The sequence below is a fragment of the Labrus mixtus genome, chromosome 4 (genome assembly GCF_963584025.1).
Source record: "Labrus mixtus chromosome 4, fLabMix1.1, whole genome shotgun sequence".
NCBI classification, from domain to species: domain Eukaryota; kingdom Metazoa; phylum Chordata; class Actinopteri; order Labriformes; family Labridae; genus Labrus; species Labrus mixtus.
The window spans coordinates 23098079-23115505 of NC_083615.1; the positions used below are offsets into that span (position 1 = coordinate 23098079).

The following is a 17427-nucleotide window of genomic DNA, read 5'->3' on the forward strand; positions in this document are numbered from 1 at the left end:
GCAATTAAGTTTTAATTTGAATTTTTTTATAAATCTACTGAGCTCTGGAAAGTGATGTTTAAAGGACTGGGTGAAATGATTAAACTGAAGGTTAAAACCTGCATCTTGTAGCTTTTGTTTGATTTAGTGTACTTATTTTCCTTGAGGGCAGAGGGGGAACAAATGGCAATCCTTTTCTGTTAACAAGTTATTAATTTCAGTTCGTGTAGAATGATTTTTCTCTGTACCAAATATGGTTATTATAAAACAAAAAGGACCTTGCACTGACTGTATTGACTATTAAAGTTGTGGGGAATATTTTTAAAGATATGTTTAATATAATAACTCTACTTAGATATGCAAATACGATCCAGATCCAGTGAGACTGAAACCTCCCAGTATGTAATAAAAGCCCGTACAGCTGAGAGCTTGTTTGTAGACAGCTGAGAGCTTGACTGCCTGACAGACCGCGCTCGGGGCGAACATGCGTCTCTGTTACGTCACAACAAGTTGTGTTGTCAAATCCCTCACCGTCACCGACTCTGATGGTTTCCCCATCAGCTGGCCATCTTTCATTCCTGTAGATGTTAACTACTTGTTTTGAGACATGCAGGATCGGTATAGCGAGATAGGCTTTGCCCAACAGATACTGGGTTTGAATTTAGTGCCGAGAAAAAATGGATCACACCGAGGCAACGACACATCTCTCAGCGACTTCTCAGGTGGGCTAATGTTTTGTAGCTTGTATGCTAGGCTGGGTATCATTGTTGAAATGTCTTGCTCAAATGCTAAATGGGCTATCACACTTGTAATAGACGTCGGATACAATAAATTATTCACGTGAAAATGTGTCCCCATAATCTTTAGATAAGTTTTGGATGCCAGTATGTATACATTAGCATCCTGCAGGTACGTCTGTGAGGCTAACGCTAGCTAGCTAACTTCCTGCTTCATGTACACGCTGTGTTTTATAGTCTGAATGTTCAATTAGTTTCACTCATGTGTAAAGGCAGAAATAGTTGATAATGGCAACGAGGTTTAATAATATAAGATGATATTTTTATTATTGTTTGAAGGCTTATTACTGACTATTATTTGAGTGATATTGAAGTCTGTTGTGTACACTCAGTGTTTGATAAATCTGTCGAAGCTTCAATTCAATGTAGTAAGAAATGCCTTGTAGCTGTGTCAGTGGAAGTACTACAGATTAGTGTTTGGGGTTATATAAGAAGCAGATCATATAATACAAAGCACTGCTGTTATAAAGCCTGCTCTGTTAACTTGATCACATTACATTTTAACATGACTATTTGACTTCTGCTTAATGCTATGCTGTGATCAACATTCATTCTGTAGCTCTATTCAAATATATCCGAGAAAAATATTCATTATTGACAAAAGAGACTAAAGTAGACTAAATGAAACTGCATCCTGTAACTAACATTATCTGTAGAATACACAATCTAGAAAGAATATGCACTATATAAAACTGTAAATCTGTTTTTCTAAACAAAGTTTAGTTCTGATTGAATTATCATACATGGAAAGTATTGAGAAACTGTGTTAACATGTTATTTGTTCAGAAGAGTGCTCTGACTGACTCAGTGGTCGTCAGCACTCTTGAGTGTTTGCAGCTTAGTAGCAGAGCAGACAATGGTAAACACCGGAATATGTTTACATTGTCGAAAAAAAGAAAGTAACGCATGTTTGGTAGGGTTAATTTTTTAGGAAAGTAGACAGCTGAGTACCTTTCCAAAGTAAGGTTGATGTCAAATTTGTGTAAAAGAAAAAGGTAGAAAAGAAAAGTGTTAATTTGATCTGGGATCTCGTGATTGTATTGGCTCAAGTGGAGGACAATTCTCATTGTTTTAAGATGAAATAATCCAGTTTTCCCCATGTATAGAAGCATTCTACTTCTTTTTGTATCCGCAGTAAGCTTCCTCCTTTCATTAGTGGTCATACATTTGTAAAAAAATTTTTACAATTGTATATAATTCATAGAGGTAAGAACTACAAATAATACATTACTGAACACTTCAGCGGTCTAACTACTTTGCCCCAATGCACAGCGTGCATGAAGTGATGTGTAATGAACGTGTGTTTGAACAGAGATGTGGTACGGCGTGTTTCTGTGGGCAGCGGTCTCCTCCCTCATCTTCCACCTGCCTGCAGCTCTGCTCGCCCTCGCCACACTGCGACAGCACAAGATTGCCCGGTTCATGCCCATCGCCATCATACTAATGGGCATCGTAGGACCCATTTGTGGGGGAGTCCTTACCAGTAAGTCTGCTGCATATTTATATGTGTTGAAGGTGTTTCCCAATAACAAGGCCAATCCAATAGTTGTATTCATCTAAATAAATAAACATTTAAATGATCCAGTATATAACAAATGTGTCCTGGAATAAATATTTGTCATTTGATTGTTCAATATAAATGGTAAAATATATTATTTTAGTAAAAACTATAATGTTGGTTTAATATCTGGAATATGAAATAAGAGCTGTTGCCTCTAAGTTTGGCACACAAAGTTATTTCATCCACCAGTGTTCATCTTAGCTAATACATATCATATGAGTGAAGGTTTAAGTGAGAGTATATTTGACTCCCATGTGATTCGCTTTTTAAATGTGATCTGCTGCTTAAAAACAGTCAGTGGTTTTGCCCATGTGTCTCCTTCTGTCTTTGGCTGCTGCTGCTGCTGCTGCATGCTGATGTTGTTTTCCTCATCTGTTTCAGGTGCAGCCATAGCAGGTGTGTACAAAGCAGCGGGGAAGAGGATGATCTCTTTGGAGGCTCTGGTTTTTGGTGTCGGACAGTCGTTTTTTCTCCTCGTCATCTCTTTCCTCAGAGTACTTGCCACCCTTTAGCAGCACTGAGGCCAGCCTGCCTGGCCCGGATGCTGCCGACTGAGTCTGACAGCTGACACATCTTCTCCTGAACGGGACCTGAGTTTGTCATGGTAACAAGACTTGATTACTGTCAAACCCTGGGACACATGTGAACCAGTCAGGCCCGAGACATGATGTCAATTCCTACTGATGGACAAAGACCATATAAGACTTTCTACAGAGTGTAAAGTGTTTTTCGTGTTAACAGCACTAAGCCTTCTGACTTGATGATGTCCACTGCGGGATAGCACAATGCTGCTTTCACATCACTACACACAGTATGAGCTGATGTTTAAATGTATCTTCTCAGCTTATTCCAACATTAAGAGAAACTCCTTGAATAATCATTTACTTTTTCTGAAGTGAAGGCAGCAGGACGCTGTGCTCCCCTGTTGCCGGGGGTTACAGGTTGGCAGCAGGACGACACTAACCTTTCTCAGGGACTCTTTTTGTGTTCATGTGCGTGTTTGTCTCAGTCACTGTCCGTATGACTTCGTGCAATGATGCAGAGAGACAGAAAAACAGGAGGACGATGGTTATATGCAAGATTTTGGCTTTTTCCCTCAGAGGCCTTAATTTCTATTTTCTAACTTCCAAAGTGTTTTTGATCTTCAGGGCTGTCTCTTGCTGCTCCTTTTCTTCTTCCTCATATATTTTTTTAGTCAAAATGAGTTCATGTCCAACTGCCTGTGTGTTCTGGTTGATTCAAACTTAGTTCAGAGCCACTAACACATGTTCCCTCTAAGCTTTATTAGGATACAAGTGAGGAGTGTTTTGCAGATTCAGTTTGAGTTTTTAGAGATTGTCGACTTGTTTTGTTTCAGAGGTTTGACGACGGGGCGTCAGTGTGCTCCGAGCACTGAACAACCCCTTAAATTGAAATATAGTTTGTTGTTAATGAATAATAGGTTGTTTTACTGCTGTGTCATTTTCTGACATTTGAATCTATTCTAATTTATTTCCAGGCCTTTTGAGCTTTTTACTCTTTATGACCAAACATGGATTTGTAGTTAATTTTCCTGCACAAGATGAGTGCTTAATGTTTGAACAAAAGGGCACTCTCTTGTTGTTTTAATAGGCTCATCCAATCCCCACAGTCTTCACCGACGGCCTGTACTTTCTTTTGGTAGTTGACAGGTACAATTGAAAACGCTTCTTATGGGATCTAGATGTAATACTTATTAATGTTTAAAACACGGGCGCTTGGGAAGGATTCAGTAATTATTTAAAACGAGCTGCAGTCAATATTAGTAGACATGTAGGACTGTGGTGTTTCTCAGCAGAGGCAGAGCTCAGTGATTTTACTTTCATTGTGAATTATTTATTTTTCATCTTCGTCTTAATGAAAGGCTGCTTCTGATCATTTTTAATGTTTTCTAAAGAACCGAGTGAGATTCACTTTATGGAAGTTGCCACTCGCCATACAGTCCCTCTGTGAGATGGGTAGACAGTTTGGATCATTTCAGCAGCCATCTTTAGGGATTTTCTTTTTCTACATTGTTCCTTTTTGACACATTCTGGGATTTAAATTATCATCTTGTAAACAAAAAGTTGTTTTTATATAGTTTTGGTAGATTGCTTCAGCCTGTTGCAGTGAGATGGCTTATAATGGATATTGTCTTTGTGGCAATTAAAAACATCACAGTTTTTCAATTTTAAGTACTTGTTTTAACGCTGCCTGTTAAGATAGTTTTTCTTGTTTCAGAGCAAGACTTTTTTTAGTATAACTTGAAGCAGCTGTAACACCACTCTCTTTAAAGCTGACTCCTTTTACAGAAACAGTGAACTGAACATTCAGGACACAGTAGTCGCTGGTCTGGTGCTGCCTCGATCAGAACGTATTTATATTACTCAAGTATTGTGTTCAATCAGAGCCGTTTTATCTAACCGTTGTAAAGTTTGTGTGACTTTTGTGTTATTAAGGTTTAGCTTTGAGCAAACACAATATTTTTGTAACAAATCCAGGTAGCGGTAGACCAACAACTCCAGTTTTCTGCAGGTGAAATTCCAGTCCAGTTTGCGACTGCCACTTGAACCAGTCTACTGGAGAAATGTAAAACATTCAGAGTCCCTGTTAAGATGTTTTAACCCAAGATAAGTTAAGATAGGGCCATGTTTCCAATATCCCGTCTAAGGCCTATATATTTGTTTTTAGTCTATAATTGGGCTTTAAACACTTTTCCTGGTGTTGCACATGACATTCCATTTGATACTTTTGTTTTTCTCCATTTTAAATCTCCAACCCTGTAATATTGTCCAAACATGACCAGGCACCACAGCCACTTAAATGTCTTCTTGGCCATCTGAACTGCAGCTTTATTTTTTCTTTCATCGGCCATTAAAAGCAGTCCCCTTGAAGCTGAAACATTTTGATATATTAACCGTAGTAGGAATCACAGAACACTTTCTAAAAGCTGATCTCTTCATTGTCCCTGCAAAAATATTTTTTAACCCTCAAAACCAAAGATGGCTTAAACTCTTCATGTGTATCTTACAAGCTACATGTCAGTTGTGTAACGTCGATATCAAGTGTCTCAAATTTGCGTGTAAATATGCAACAAATCAAATCGAAGCTAGAATGTGGAACTTTGGGCTTAAGGAGAAGACAATTAAATTTATAGAATGATGGAATGATGATCAGACACTAATGGGTTGTCTTTGATGACTGTGCATACTTTATAAAGAGTTCAGCACCCCCTTTTGTACACACACTTCAGTTCAGAGTCTTTAGCTTCTGAGCCTCCGGATGAAATCCCTCACTACACTGAACCACGACATCCAATTAAAACTAGAGCTCTGTTTGTGAATCAACCAGTCGTCTTTGTTTCAAAATCCTTGAAATGTGGAAAAGACACTACAAATTACAAAGGAGTTCTCAAAGTGATTAATTGATTATCAAAATAAATCAAACTAATAGTTGATAACTTGTTGATGAATCACTGCAGCTCTTATTTCAGTGAAGATCGGAGTTTCCTTCTGAGGAAAGCTGGGTGTGTGGCATCACACTGTCCATGTATGTTGTGTGAGCTGGAGTTATGAAGTGGACATTAATGAAAGTATACATGTTTGTTCTCACTAAGACTCTATGGATGCAGTAAAAAAAAAAAAATCACAGCATCTCATTGAATTGCAGTCTGACACACTTGGAAACGAATGAGCCTTGTTTGGATGAATAGTCGATGTGAGCCCTCGGCCTTGCTTTTATGCTGTAAGAGAATGTTTATTTTTTTATGGTGAAATTAGCTCTGTGTGTGCTCTCTGGTTCTGTTACAGCAGCTCTAAATGTGAACACCTTGACATTGATTTCAGTTTTAAAATGTCCAGTTTAAAGTGATTTCAGTCTTCATCAGCTGGTCTGCCTGTGTGTCTCTATGGAGATATCGGCACGGTTACTCACTTCAAAGTGATCTGATTGCCATTTTCAGAATTTGTATTCCTTTGAATTGAGGGAGCCCCGACCCTGGGATGGTTTGAGTTACTTGGAGCTATTAAAAATAAAGTGAAATGTCTTGCAAAATTAAATTAAAAAAAGCCAGGTTTGACTTCACTTTTAAATGAAGTTCCAGTTCACACACTACTTACATTTAGAGGTTGTACCAAATGAAATGGGCTTCAAGAAGTTACATAGAGAACTCAATTTTAAATGACAACTCTATCCTAACTGGAATAGTACATCTTGTAAATGTGACTCTCTTTCATAAACAGGATTTTTCATAATGATTCCTGTCTTACATTTGGACATTTTAGTGTATTGTTCTGGTATCAGATGGATTCTCAATCATGCCTTGTGAAAATAGAGATTTATGCAGAGAATAGGAACCCGCCTTCTGATTTAATGTTGTGATTTATCATTGCATTCTCTCTGGAGGACGACCACATTAACGGCAGGCTGAGTTATGTCAGAATGAAATGCTGAATCCTGAGGTGATACAGACGATCTGCTGTAACAGAACCATTTATTTCCACATGATTTGGTCCAACATTCCTGGACTGATTTGGTTCATTTTTATGGTTCAAAATGTTTAAAATTTTGATTTTAACAGAGTAAATTAAGTGCCAATGGTTAATATTTTCATGGAATAAAAAAGTTTGAACTATAATGTTGTGGTATATGTTCATGTTTTTTTTTTTTTTTGTCGTCCTCTCCAGAAGACCAGGGGGAACTCTAACAGCATTTAAATCCATTACCATATTCTTATGAAACAGAATGGAAAACATATTTTAAGATATTTAAACTATCATAAAATGTTTCACTTTCTATGATGATACAATATGTAAAAGAAGTCTCCAGATAGAGAGCTGCTTAAGATTCTATATTTTTATTACAAAAAAGGGATTTTATAAACTAGATTAAACTAAATTTAAAAACTAATATTTTTTCTGATCCTGTAAGGAGACCAACAGTCAGTATTATTTTAAGAAAACAATTGTACATTTGTATGACAGAGTTTCCCGAAGTGTAATGTGAGGACAGGATATCTTTTAAACTTTGTCATGTATTTGTCCTCTGGGTAACATTTTTGGAACTCTTTTATACGAAAAAATTAGACATGAGATATGTTCAAGTAATGGTCGATAGAGTCGTAAGTAACAAAAGGCTGTTGCAGCCTTTGTATCCACTAAACATGTGGATGAGATTAAGACACAATACTGATCATACAATTCTTTTTTCTATATCACACACTTAAGCATATAAATCAATTGGTGTATTCCTTTAGCTGACAGATTTTTTGTCTGCCCAGTCCAAAATAATCTTGAGATACAAAACCCTTCTTTTCTATGAATTATAAAATGTTCTGAAAAATAAGGTCACAGTTCTGTTTTCATTGGTTAGTCTATCTAAAAATACAAATGACAATACAAAGAATTGAACTCAACTTTACAAGCAGTACATCACATAACAAACAGAATACCACATACAGTATGATTAAAAAAGTACAAACAATAGGTGTGCTACAGTTAAGTGCACGTTACTTAACAACAGAAAAAACAAAAAGTGTTTTAGTGAACATCCTTAAAGACATACCTGGACTGTTATCATCAATGTAAGCCAACTGAGTCCAACCTCTGTCAAGAAAATCTGAACAGTTTATCCTGAAGTCAGAAGACAAAGGGTGATAAGCGGAGGTAACCGGGGAAGGTAAAACCATACAGTTGGTAAACATACAGCTGAAAAGCTGTAGCCTTTTTTCTATTGCAATTCTGCAGCAGTGGGGTAAAGAAGCCCTGCCGTCAAAGCGCCTTTATACCTTTACATTGAATGTGCAACATCATAATAATGTTGTCCCAGTGTGTGAGTCACATTCAAACAAACAACAATCTGTTCTGCCCTGCTGGCTCCATCGTTTTATATTGATATGAATGTACCCGTATTAACCCTCTGTTTCTACCCCTGATGCCAGGTCAGTGGACTCATCCCACTATTACCCCTCCTCAGGCACAGATAACTTTTGGAGGTACTTATTGTGGATCCGCAACAAGTATCAGAGTCTAAATGATCTTAGTGATTGAATTTTACCCCACAAAAAAATTCCATGCTTGTTTGGAGGAACTTTCTAGAACATTTCTGATCGATGAAGTACTCACAGCAACAGCCTACTTCACCCGTCACCTGACTCTCTCTAATCTTCATTATTGAGCGTAGGCTGGAGGAACCTTTAATCTCTTGAATAGTAGCCCCTGTGATAAAGGTCCAGGGTTATTTTGGTGGTAAAAAGCTTTACAAATGTGAAACAAAATGACAAGAACGGATGAAAAATATCCATTTTCTTTGTCCATGTACCTGAAATGTTTGTAGGTTTATCTATGTATGTATCTTAGTGTCAATGAGGATTTGTGTAATATGTTCAGCTACACACTGCCTGAGTCACCAACACACCACAGTATGAGAAATGACAGAGCCAGGAGAGCAGTCCCCAGAAGGTCTCCAAGAGCTGTTAGGTAAGGTATGGAGTAACTGTCTGGGTCTTTACCCCTGCGCCACAAACTGTGGACCATGCAGTCAGCTGAACACAGCAGGGAGGAGACCTGAGAGAGACAAACAGGAGTGATGCTGTTTAACTGAGAGGAAGTATGCAGAGAAAAATAAACACACATGGGACTCACCTGAATCAGAGAAGCAGACAGGAAGGTGACAGTGAAGAGCGGACTGGGCAGAGTGTGACCTCCTTTTATCAGGTGGATGGTGTGTATGAAGACCAGCTGACCAGGTATGACCAAAAGAAGCAGGACCTGAGCGGATCGGTGGTTTGCTCCTGCCGTGACAGAGATTAACAGATCATCAAACGCTTGTTTGTGTGTGGTGCGGAGGGTAAACATGCAGCCTTTAGTCCAATGTTTTGATTCGCGGATCTTCACCTGTTCCGAAGAAAGTTCGACATGGGTTGTAGCAGCCCTGACGTTCTTCGGGAACCTCTCTAGGAGGGTAATTCAAATGCAAACTGGTGGAAATACGACTGGACTGTATGGAGACCAGGTTTCCACCTATACCTGAAGATGAAGGGAAAGATGAGAGAAGGTTCATAGTCATCTTTTGCATTATATGTGTTCAATAATATAGCCTACAACAATGCTATTTTTTTTTATAACAGGAGAAGTTTTATGTCCTGATAATATCAAAATATCTTGTTAAAAGCTGAAAGAAATATTATAAGAGCAATAACACTGTTACGATTGGGTCTTATTTTTTTATGTCAGTTCAATATGCTGCTGTAACTTTAAAAGGCAGACTTTTATTTTCTTAGGCAGACACATTTTTGAGTTCAGCTAAGTATTTGAATGTCCAAGCTTATCTTACGTGTTTAACCTTTAAAAAGTATCCTATAAATACAATGTCAAAAGAGGAAAACTTGCCATTGATGACAGGAGCATAAACTATAATTCCTGCCAGGTTTGGATCAGACACAGTCTTGTCCAGAATAAGGCCTCCGACACTGAAAGAAGAAAACCCAGAGTATGTTTTTCAAAGTGATACATATTCAGAAGATAACAATCTAGTACACAGGAACATTTTTTGGAAATGTTATGCTGCACTCACAAGTATTGGTCAACATCCTGGCCATCAGCTTAAACAGTGACATGACGTTCACCAGAACAAACTCCAGCTCTAGTGTCAAACCTTTTCTTTCTATCCCTACAACCCCATGTTAAAAAAAAGTTTGGACATTTGATACCAGAAACACGTTTCAGAAGGGTTGAGACAGGTTCATGTTTACCACTCGGTTGCGTCACTTTTTCTTTTTACAACACTGTAAGAGTTTTAGGAACTGAGGAAAGAAAGTGCTGTCATTTGGAAATTTGAATGTTTTACTGTTCTTGCTTAACGCAGGACTTCAGTTCAACAGTTCAGGGTCTCCTTTGTCTTATTTTATGCTTCATAAACCTGCAAACATTTTCAATGAGTTACAAGTTGGAACCTCAGCCGGGTCAGTTTTTCACCTAAATTCTTTGATCAGAAAGCATGCTGTTGTAATACGTGCAAAATGTGGTTGGCATTGTCTTTCTGAAAGTAGCATGAAAAGCCTGAGTGGTCCAGCATAAGTGATGCCCTCACGTATACCATCACAGATACTGGCATTTGAATTGAGTGCTGATAACAAGCCAGATGGACAGTTTTCCATTTCACCTCAGTCCATTTGAAATCAGCTCAGACCAGAGAAGGCGGCAGTATTTCTTGATCTGGTTTATATACAGTTTGCATGGTAGAGTTCAGCCACCAACTGTGCTCACAGACAATGCTTAAGTTAGTTAGTGTTAGAGTTCCTGAGCAGTGATGTCCACTACGGTATTGTGTCTGTTTTAAATGCAGGAAAGGAACTGAAGATAACAGCCACCCAATACTGTTTTTCTGCCTGTCCCTGGTGTACACAGATTTATTCAGATTCTCTGAATCTTTTAATGATATTGTGTAGATCATACAATCCACAGATTCTTGGCACTTCATGTTTAGAAACATTGCTCTATAAGTGTTGCATTATTTTCCAGCACAGTCTTGCACAGATTGGTGAACGCCTCCTCTCTATCACATTCTTTTTATTTACATTTTACACAACGTCCCAACTTTTCTGAATGTGGAGTTGTATATAATTCATATTTTCCACATTTACTAACATATTTCACCAGCTAATTAACATTTCAATTGATCTAGTATTTTACATTTATCTGACTTGTTTGCTTCATAATAACTTCTGATATAGCTGTTTATGAAAGTGGAGGTGAGTACCTGCTGATGATCATGGCTGTGATAATGGGTTCCCAGCCAGTGCGGAGCAGGATGAGACTGGCTGAATGTTTGGAGGCGATCATCACCCAAAGAGGAATCAGGCACAATAACAGCAGATCCACCAGGTACAACACATAGGGATAAATGTCTGTCAAGAGAAAACATCACGGTTAATCCAATTTATTTAACCAGGAATCTGTCTAAATCAATGTCACGTTGCTGGTCCTCATGGTTGTGTGAGTTCTAGGGTTTGATGTACCATCCCCGGACAAACAGTGAAATTCTCACTTTCCTTCCAGACCAACTTGTTATACTCATCTCTGCTCACCTATGAAGGAGAAGTACCACTGACTGAAGCAGGCCAGCAGAGCCAGAGTGATGAGGTCCCCAAAGCTGGCTGCCATAGGTGTGGCTACGTTGTCGGGGTTAATCCCAATGCGCTTGGAACCAATAATCACCCCCACCATGATAATGCCTGGAGAGGGTAAAAAAGACAAGTTAAGCACTTATGATGTTTCACAAGTTTTACTCCTGAGGACATTTTTGGAAATAACAGGTAAACTTTTGAATAGATAAACTTTCTTTAATTTTGACCTAAATATATTGAATTAACCTTAACTTTTTCTTATTATTAAAGTAGCCTAGAAGTACCTGCTGTGCATACAGGCTTAAATGTCTTAATATATCTCCGGCTCTGTGGCACTTTTGTTAACAGTCTATGCCAAATTTGGGGCACAGATGGCCTAGCGGTTAGGCCGTGCCCCATGTATGAGGCTATAGTTCATCAAGCAGGCTGCCCTGGCTCAAGTCCAGCCTGTAGCTCCTTTCCCGCATGTCATTCCCCCTCTCACTCCCTCTATCCACTGTCCTATCAAATAAAGGCAAAAAGCACCAAATATAAATCTAAAAAAAAAAAAAACAGTCTATGCCAAATTCAAATTATGGGCTGATCACCTGGGATTCTGCGTACTAGTTTTAAAATCCCATGGAAAAGTAGAATTAAAATGTCCTATTTAGATGCACCTTCATATCATATTCTCATTCTTCCATTCCTGGAATATTTAATCAATTTAATCTGTTTAACACGAATAGCTGAATATTATGTTTATTGCAGTTAATTGATAAATTGTCATTGTAATTCCTTTTTATGGTTTAATACAGATTAAGAAGTACTTTTAAATCAGTTGCAAAAAAGTGCAAAAAAGATTTGACCAGATATTTCTTATTTGTTATAGCTTTATTGTTTTGATTTATGCTCCTTATTCTTGAAGTGTTGACTGCTTTTGTGTTTTTATGCCAAGTTAAGTAACAACATGATGATTTTAATATATCTACTACTACCCACTTGGTTTTTTTTTTTTTAAAGATTTATTTTTGGGCTTTTTATGCCTTTAATGGAGATATAGGACGGTGGATAGAGTCGGAAATCAGGGAGAGAGAGAGAGTGGGGAGTGACATGCGGGAGGGAGGCCACAGGTGGGATGTGAGCCTGGGCCGCCCACTTGAGGCTGCAGCCTCCATACATGGGGCGCGCGCACTAACCACTGCGCCACCAGTGCCCCCCCACTTATTTTTTTTAATCTATTTGATAATGTTTCAATAAATAATCAAGAGTCAAGAATACAATTCTACACTCAGTTGTACCAGGGAAAGCAGAGCACTAGACTGGACATAAAGGTTCCGTAACAAGTGCAGTTTGTTTCCAGATATTTGGGAATCTGCTAGAGAAATAATTTTAAAAAATGTTTAACCTTCAAAGGGAAGCTGGGCTGAATGAAGATGAGGACAGACAAATGAGAATGAGCCTTGAATAAATTATGTATGCAAACTTAAAGGAAGAGAACATGGGATTGATTTTCATCTGTGAGGTTGCAGTTTAAACCTTATGGAAACATTTTCTCCTCAACTCATCCGTCAAAGCATGCAGTACAACTGTGGTAGATGTGAAATTTTCACAAAATGCCATTTCTATTATCAGTATTTGGCTTGTCCATTCTGGGCTACTGTAGAAATATGTCACTGAAACATGATGGACCTGATAGGGGAGAACGCATTTTCTATTTAACTGAATTTTCTATTTAATTTAAAAGTTTTGAATAGATGCAATGGTGCTGTTTGTGCGGTGAACTTGTCTCATCTTTTTAAAACATTTAGGTAAGGACTTTGGTTTAAGGTAACGCAGGTTGTGTTACCTTGTAGCAGTGAGGCCATGAAGGCAGTAGAAACACTGGTTGAACACAGCAGCATGACGTGATTCAAGGACATCTTCCCTTCTGCCATCCAACCCAACAATGTGGCCATTAGAGAGGCTAACAGACCCAGCACGGTGGCCTGTAACTGGAGTAGTATAGATAGAGTAATGAGTGTTAGATTTAAAAACATAAATACAATCACACAGTTACTGACACAGATTGTGTTAATTGAAAGTTGAAATTCTCCTTTTAAGAAGATAATGTACCTGCTTGAGCGCCAGGTTCCCAAAAATCAACATCCACGTTTCTCTGGCACTGCCCAGTTTTCCTGAATTCACCTGATGACATGGGATACATTTTTATACATTAATAATCAGACTTTTTAACATCAACGTTTGCATGACACCAGGTAAACTCAATTGGATAATGAAGATCGTGTGGTCTGGATAGATCTTAAATGAGGGTACAGCAACAGCTCACACAACAGAGTAGTTATTTTTAATACTCTTTGCTAACGTATTAAACAAAACAGAAAGCATGAATAATTGACCTTTCTGTACTCCTTCTATTAATTGCAACCAAACAAGTAAATCTAAACCTTAATAGAAACACTTGATTACTGGATTAAGACTGCATCATAGACTGACAAAAATATCACTAATGCTTAAAAAAAGAAACATATACTGACTGCATATATTGCATCATATTTCAAACTGGATAAACTTACGATAATTTCAAGTGAAAATTGAACCATGAAGTTATTCATTAATTTAATGGACTGAGAAGTTAAGATAAGGTTGGTGTTTTCTTATATCTCATCAAAATATATACCTGTGATTCGAATTCAACTGCTTACTCTTGTGTACTTTAAACTCTTGATTACGTATTGGGAAACTGTGTGGATTGTGAATCCTCAAAATAAACTACCATTGTTTGTTTGGAATGCAAAAAAAAACCATGTAATTATTAATAGCTTTTGAGCAACAGTAGAAGGCATTTTCATAAATGCTCATCATGAAAAGTATAAAATCATTATTTTCTCTCATTTTGTAAAAAATGAAAATGATTACAGAATATCTGAATTATTGGACTTTTTTTCTCTTTTTTTTCATTAGTGTGTCTGCAGGATATTTACAGGTTCCTCTGCTGCTGCAGTGTTCACATGTCTGTGAGGAGTTTCACACGAGGACAGAGGCCTGCGATGTAAGATGGCAAAAATACAATTCTAAGAAAGAGGTTGTAGTTACCCTGTTAATAAGTTTTGTGTTATTCACTCTCACCCCACTTCAACTCTGCTACTCCTGTCAATGTTTTTGTGTTTATCATGTTAGGGTCACCGTCTGTTTGTGTTTGTGTGTGTGTGTGTGTGTGTGTGTGTGTGTGTGTGTGTGTGTGTGTGTGTGTGTGTGTGTGTGTGTGTGTGTGTGTGTGTGTGTGTGTGTGTGTGTGTGTGTGTGTGTGTGTGTGTGTGTGTGTGTGTGTGTGTGTGTGTGTGTGTGTGTGTGTGTGTGTGTGTGATTATAACACACTCACAGCAGTAGAGAGTCTTGAGGCCAAAGTCATTTCCAGGTTCCCCTTCATGCCTAACACAGCGGGGACCAGTATGAAGAGCTCTGTGACTTCCTGGAAGACGTCCCAGTTCTGATGCAAAAAACAAAAACAGAACCAAAGACAGTCATTGATTTCATTTAGAGGATTCACCACAGTCAACATTAACACCACAAAAACACAATATTTTAACTTTATTTCAGCCAAGGTGATAAAGTTAAAACACCAACTCTGACATTTAAAATTTGTTTGTATTTATTTGTTTCTGCCTTTAAAAACCCAATCCTGCTCCAACAAAATGCCAGTTCTCCTCTCCCTTTTCCAACACGACATCCCAAAATTATTTTCTTTTGCTGTCTTGTGTTGCACTTTGAATTGCTATATAAAAAAAACTTGCCTTGCTTTTTTGTCTTTTCCTCGATTTGATCTCATCCCTCTCTCTCTCTCTCTCTTATTTTACCTTTCTTTTCTTTCTAACTGATTCAACTGTCTCTGTCTTAATTTACTTCAAGTCAAACAAGAATGTTTTTTTAATCATACAGTCTCCTTTCAGTCATTTGGAAAGACAAAAAGCTGTAAAAACAGCTCTACACTTCATTTTTGTCCTGCTCGGCTTTCCTTTGTTTTCTCACCTGAACAACTTCCAGCAGCATCCCTGCAGAGACCGTCCCCAGGCCTGACAGCAGAAACGGCACCAGGATCTGAAGCACCATGGAGCAGACTGTCTCTGCAGGTGCACTGGAGCCACATGCATCATTTGACCTTGTAGGTGCACTGAGCCTCGACTTGCCGTAGAGTTTATCAGGCAGCAGATAATCCGTCTCTGTGTACACTTGGGGCTCCAAGTGGGGACTTGCTCCTACTGGTGAAATATTCCCATTAGAGCTGAGATGTTGAGAAGCTCCGGAGTGGTGATACAAGGACTGATTGGATCCATACTGATGTCTGGTGTCTCTACCAGATCTACTCGGGGGTAGAGACTCCTCTTGTGGGCCTGGGACCATCATAGTTCAACGTTTGGATTTGGCAGGATACGTTTCCTGCTGCTCTGATTCTTGAGAAACAGCGGCACCTACATCAGTCAGATATTCAAGACACAACACAGTGGTTATAACGCTAGATGTAATAGTCAAAAGCTCAAAATTTGCTTGAGAAGACTTTGTCCAAGAAAACAAGTACTGTGATGTAATATGTCTATGCCTTTTTACTCCCTTGAGAAATCTGCTGTGTGTGTTTGGTATGTAGAGAGCCTGGCTGGACGGCTGTTTCAGAGTCATCTGATGCCTCAGATTGTTGCATTATCATTCTTCATGCCTGATTCCCATGAGCAACACTGAGGCTGTGTTGTCTGAGATAAACAATGACCTTTATTTAAGATTCCTGAGAGATGATCAGGAATCGCACTGAGGTCATTGAGCTGCAAGTGAGGTTCTCAACAAAATGTATAAAAAATACCAAACTGTTGTTAGTGGTAAACGTTCAATAATGAACCTTAAAAACAGTAAGTTTAGAGTTTATATACGTTAAGTCAAAAGTCATGAAAGTATGCATTGTTTCTTTGTTTACAGTATTCATAGTTATGTTGATTAAGTGTTGTATAATCCTCACACTCTCCAAACTGCCTGAGAAGTGAAAGGACCACGCTGTTTTGACATAAGTCATTTAAAGCTAAAAGTGTAAATCGCTCTATTATTACCCTGTACTGCTGCGGGGTGCACAAGAATAACCATAGGAAAGTAAGATTACTATATACAGAAAAATGTCCCTCTGCAAAATAAGAAGTTTAAACAGTTTGCAATGCTCAGTCTCTCTTGTTGTGTTTATGTCTCTCCAGCATCTCTTCTAAAGCTATCAACATCAACATCATTATGTGTATAGATTTGCAAATAGATACATTTATTGATTAATAGTAAATGTATTATTTAGAGCTAGATTTCTAAGTCTAATTAAAGCTTGAAAATAGAAAAGACCCTTACCCTTAAAAGGAAACCATAGAAGAAACGTTGCTGTGTATCCTCACACTCCACTGCTAGTCGTGACTCGTCCTCGAGGCTTCTGCCGTCCTCTGAATGGTGTGCTAAATATCCAGTGTGACATTACCTAACACACACACACACACACACACACACACACACACACACACACACACACACACACACACACACACAAAAACACAAAAACACACACACAAAAACACACAGAGTTACTATTTGTAGGCTTGAGAGAATAAATACGTTTATGCTTTAAGACAGTTGTGATGGACCTCAGGTCAGGAGAAGGACCACAGTAACTAAAGGACCCGTCTCTGGACTTCGATCTAATTGTGGTTACAGCTAAAAGACCTGACGACTTGAGGAGCCGGGTTGAGTTGTAGACTGTGTGCAGGTCCGATATGTACTCAGGAGCTGACCATTGAGAGCTTTATGGACGAGTTGAAGTGATTTTGGAAGTGTTTTGAGTGATATGTTCAAATTTTATTTTCCATAACAGGACTCTGGCTGCATAAATTGAAGGTGTCTACAGATTGTTTGGATAATCCTATACAGCTTGTGTTACAGTTTTTGGTCCTGGTAGAGTCCAGCCTCCTGCCCGTAGA

At 38.4% G+C, this 17427-nt stretch overlaps 2 protein-coding genes across 2 annotated transcripts; one reads left to right on the top strand and one right to left on the bottom strand.

Moving 5' to 3' along the window:
• The first annotated feature begins 470 nt into the window (after window positions 1-470).
• Window positions 471-6970, top strand: tmem170a (transmembrane protein 170A). Its single transcript, XM_061036454.1, has 3 exons — window positions 471-701; window positions 2089-2259; window positions 2719-6970. Exons 1-3 carry the CDS (start codon window positions 587-589, stop codon window positions 2847-2849), a joined length of 417 nt encoding a protein of 138 aa, XP_060892437.1. The 5' UTR covers window positions 471-586; the 3' UTR covers window positions 2850-6970.
• A 747-nt stretch (window positions 6971-7717) lies between these two features.
• On the bottom strand, window positions 7718-16887 carry slc41a2a (solute carrier family 41 member 2a). Its single transcript, XM_061036455.1, has 11 exons — window positions 16808-16887; window positions 15464-15903; window positions 14817-14924; window positions 13550-13621; window positions 13284-13428; window positions 11420-11566; window positions 11092-11239; window positions 9723-9802; window positions 9228-9359; window positions 8976-9124; window positions 7718-8897 (listed from the first exon to the last, which is right to left on the bottom strand). Exons 2-11 carry the CDS (start codon window positions 15836-15838, stop codon window positions 8721-8723), a joined length of 1533 nt encoding a protein of 510 aa, XP_060892438.1. The 5' UTR covers window positions 15839-15903; window positions 16808-16887; the 3' UTR covers window positions 7718-8720.
• Between the last annotated feature and the right edge of the window lie 540 nt (window positions 16888-17427).